Source organism: Austrofundulus limnaeus, unplaced genomic scaffold (assembly GCF_001266775.1).
Source record: "Austrofundulus limnaeus strain Quisiro unplaced genomic scaffold, Austrofundulus_limnaeus-1.0 Scaffold3, whole genome shotgun sequence".
In the NCBI taxonomy this organism is placed as follows: domain Eukaryota; kingdom Metazoa; phylum Chordata; class Actinopteri; order Cyprinodontiformes; family Rivulidae; genus Austrofundulus; species Austrofundulus limnaeus.
In genome coordinates this window covers 2,838,909-2,841,941 of record NW_013952405.1, presented here as the reverse complement: position 1 = coordinate 2,841,941, position 3,033 = coordinate 2,838,909, and the positions used below count along the sequence as shown (strand labels likewise).

At 36.5% G+C, this 3,033-nt stretch overlaps 1 protein-coding gene across 1 annotated transcript in view; it reads left to right on the top strand.

Moving 5' to 3' along the window:
• Positions 1-303: 303 nt before the first annotated feature.
• Positions 304-3,033, top strand: part of LOC106522493 (bone morphogenetic protein receptor type-2) — a gene marked incomplete at its 5' end in the record, with an annotated part of 5,486 nt that continues 2,756 nt past the window's right edge. Inside the window, 6 exons of the mRNA XM_014015519.1 lie at positions 304-508; positions 671-838; positions 948-1,031; positions 1,172-1,195; positions 1,925-2,016; positions 2,124-2,345. Coding sequence (XP_013870973.1) covers positions 304-508; positions 671-838; positions 948-1,031; positions 1,172-1,195; positions 1,925-2,016; positions 2,124-2,345 — 795 coding nt within the window. The remainder of the gene's footprint in view (positions 509-670; positions 839-947; positions 1,032-1,171; positions 1,196-1,924; positions 2,017-2,123; positions 2,346-3,033) is intronic.

The following is a 3,033-nucleotide window of genomic DNA, read 5'->3' as shown; positions in this document are numbered from 1 at the left end:
GTCTTTTCAACTCTCAAATAAATAAAAAAGTGATTCTTAAAATCATTTCTGAATCTGAATGCTAAAATAAAGGCTTTTAACAATCTTTTAAAGAATTGTAAAGTAACTTTACCATCAAAGGTAACGTTTTCTGAATATTTTGTGATTTTTCAATTTCTTGTCTTTACGAGACAAGATTTTTTTTTTTTTACAAAATACTGCCAATGTTTATTTATCATTAAACACAAACAGGCTCTAACAAGTTCATCACTGCTTGCTCGGACCTTGAACAGAACAACTAAACCCCAATAACTGACTTTCTCTTTCTCCCCAGATTGTGTTTTTTTGTGCTTCCCCCAGCAGTCTTTGCTTCAAAGAAGACAGTGTGCTTTCCAAGTGAACAACAAGACAGATCTGAAATACACTGCTTCTGGTGATGTGATTGGAAATGTGCAACACTGTAAAAACACCAGCTGCTGTGAGGCCAGTTACCAGATAATAAATGAGCAGCTGAAGGTTGTATCGCTTGGTAAGAAAGGATCAGAACCCCTGAGTCAGAAGCAAAAGTCTGACTTCAATGAGCTTGTAAAATGTTACAAATGTGTGCGACAAATTGCACCTGTTTGTGTGTTTTGTAACTCAACGTGTGTCATTTGTCTGTTTTAACCGTGTTACCTGGTTTGTGTTTCAGCTTGTAGTGTGTTACAATATGAGCTCTGCCCGGAAGAAACCTGCAAGAGCCCAAACCACTTCAGGTATCCGTACATCAGGTGTGTTTGCAACACAGACCTGTGCAACAGCAACATTACAGTGACTCCAGCAGGAGAGCAGCCGCTGCTCACACACTCCTTCTGTGCAGGTATGTTCAGAAGAGGCAGCTGTTGAAAACAGAACCACCATTTATGTCATTAATCACAAAACGTTCCAGAGTTGGTTCAGTGTTTTGTCTTTTATGCCTTTTCTTTCAGTTGAAGCCATAATGGTCGCAGTTCTTTGCACTACTGTCATCATAATTTTTGCTTTGAGCTGGAGAATACTCAGAGAAAAGAAAAGTAAGAGTTTTTATTTTTTCAATTTGCAACCATCAAGCATCATGTATTTTTCTGTTCACGATGACTTATTGCATCTTTTTAATGACAATATGAAATGTGAGTAGACAGTTTTTTTAAATTATTTCTGTTTTTATCCTCAGCCAAGATGAAGAACCAAAATGAAGGTGTGTTTTCTGCTAAATTCAGTTTGTTATCAAACCTGGTTATGCAAAATTTGAAAAGGAATGACCTCCTGTGGCACATACGATTCAATGATGTAACAATTTTCATATAGTGCTCACTCCAAACCTCAGATGAYTAATCATTCTGTGATTGTGTTTTTAAAGCATAATTGACATTTTTGAGCTTTTTATCATGTTATAATGTCATTGCCTCCTCAAGAACATACCCAGAGTGTTGCTTTGATTCATTCTTGCATGTTAGAGAAATCCTTTTTTTTCTTTGTCAAAGAAAAAGGAAAAGAAAAAGAAAAAAAGGGAAATCCTCAAATCTCCTGTGGCAGCCATGTGGAGCTAGTTAAACACTTGCTGGTTTGAGGCGTTAAGATAGACTATGATCCACAGTGAAATTTATTTTTAATAYACAGTATGTAGCATTTTCATAACAACTGAAGGTGTCATAGTTGATTGATTGTGGTATAGAATTGAACCATGTGCCTGGAAAATACCCATACCCCGCACAAAAATAAAAAACCTGCATAAAAATGAAGTTCTCCCRATGCCTCTATTAAACCTTGTGTCGCTTTTATTCTCTTCTTAACTGAGCTTGCTCTTCATCTGTGTCACAGAACTCCTTTCCCCTCTCTTTCCCCAGTCCTTCAGTCAACATTTAATCACATTAGTTTTAATTAAAATAGTTGGATTGCATGTGATATATGTCACGTTTTATTTTAGAGGAGAATCTACAGTCTTGCAACATCCGGCCACCGTGTTCCTGTCAAACAAAAGCCTCCGAGAGCGACATCACCGACATTGAACTACAGGAGGTAAACCCCTAAAGTTAAAATGGATTTAAATTTCACCAGTTCATCTTCATTGTGGTGCTTAGTCCTGTGGTCTTCGGTTCTGTTCATTTTGTTTATTCACCCTACAGGTTGTGGGCCATGGGCGCTTTGCAACTGTTTTTCAGGGSAGGTACAAGAACTCTGTGGTGGCTGTAAAGGTGTACTCTGCAGGCTGGAAGCACATGTTCACTACAGAGAAGGAGGTTTATGAGCTGCCACTGATGGAGCACAGCRGGATTGTTCAGTTCTTGGGTGCTGGGAGGAAACCAGATGATGGCAGTTGGATCATTGTTCTTCACTATGCTGAATTAGTAAGACACATCTTTGTTATGATGTTAACTTCAGGACAGAGTGTTTTAACTTTGAACTAATGAGAGAAGATTTGCTGGTGAATTCACGTTGGAAACTAACTGAATAGATCTACGATTAAATACGGTTTTGATATTAAAAGACCCAAAGCAAGTCACTCTATATGTAATAAATACATATACAAGATTACAGAAAATAACTTTAGACCATATCAGAGACTAAAAACTACAGTAAGACTGAACGTGATTAGTTGAGAAATGGAAATGTTTTGGCTTTTTTGGTCATACCCTAAAATACAATACCAGAGAATATGAGCTGAATGACTTTCAGCTATAATACCAGAACAAATAGCTTAAAGTCCATAAAATTGACTAAATTGTTGCCATTTGCATGATGTCAAAGGTTGATTTAAAATTGGGTTGACTAAATGAACATTCAGCGGTAACTCTAAAACTTTCATTAAAATTAGTCAACTGGTTCATGTGATGTTTTGTGAACAGACAAAACTTTTAATCAAATTACGCTGAATAAATGGGTGTTTTGAAAACTTTTATTTCATGTCAGTAAACAATTTTGTTTTCAAGAAACTCAAATTAAACGTATATGGAAGAAGTACAAAGTTTTTATTATTTTTGATTTCTAAACGTGCTGTATGTGTAAAAGTACAACGGAGTATTAGGGCCACACAAC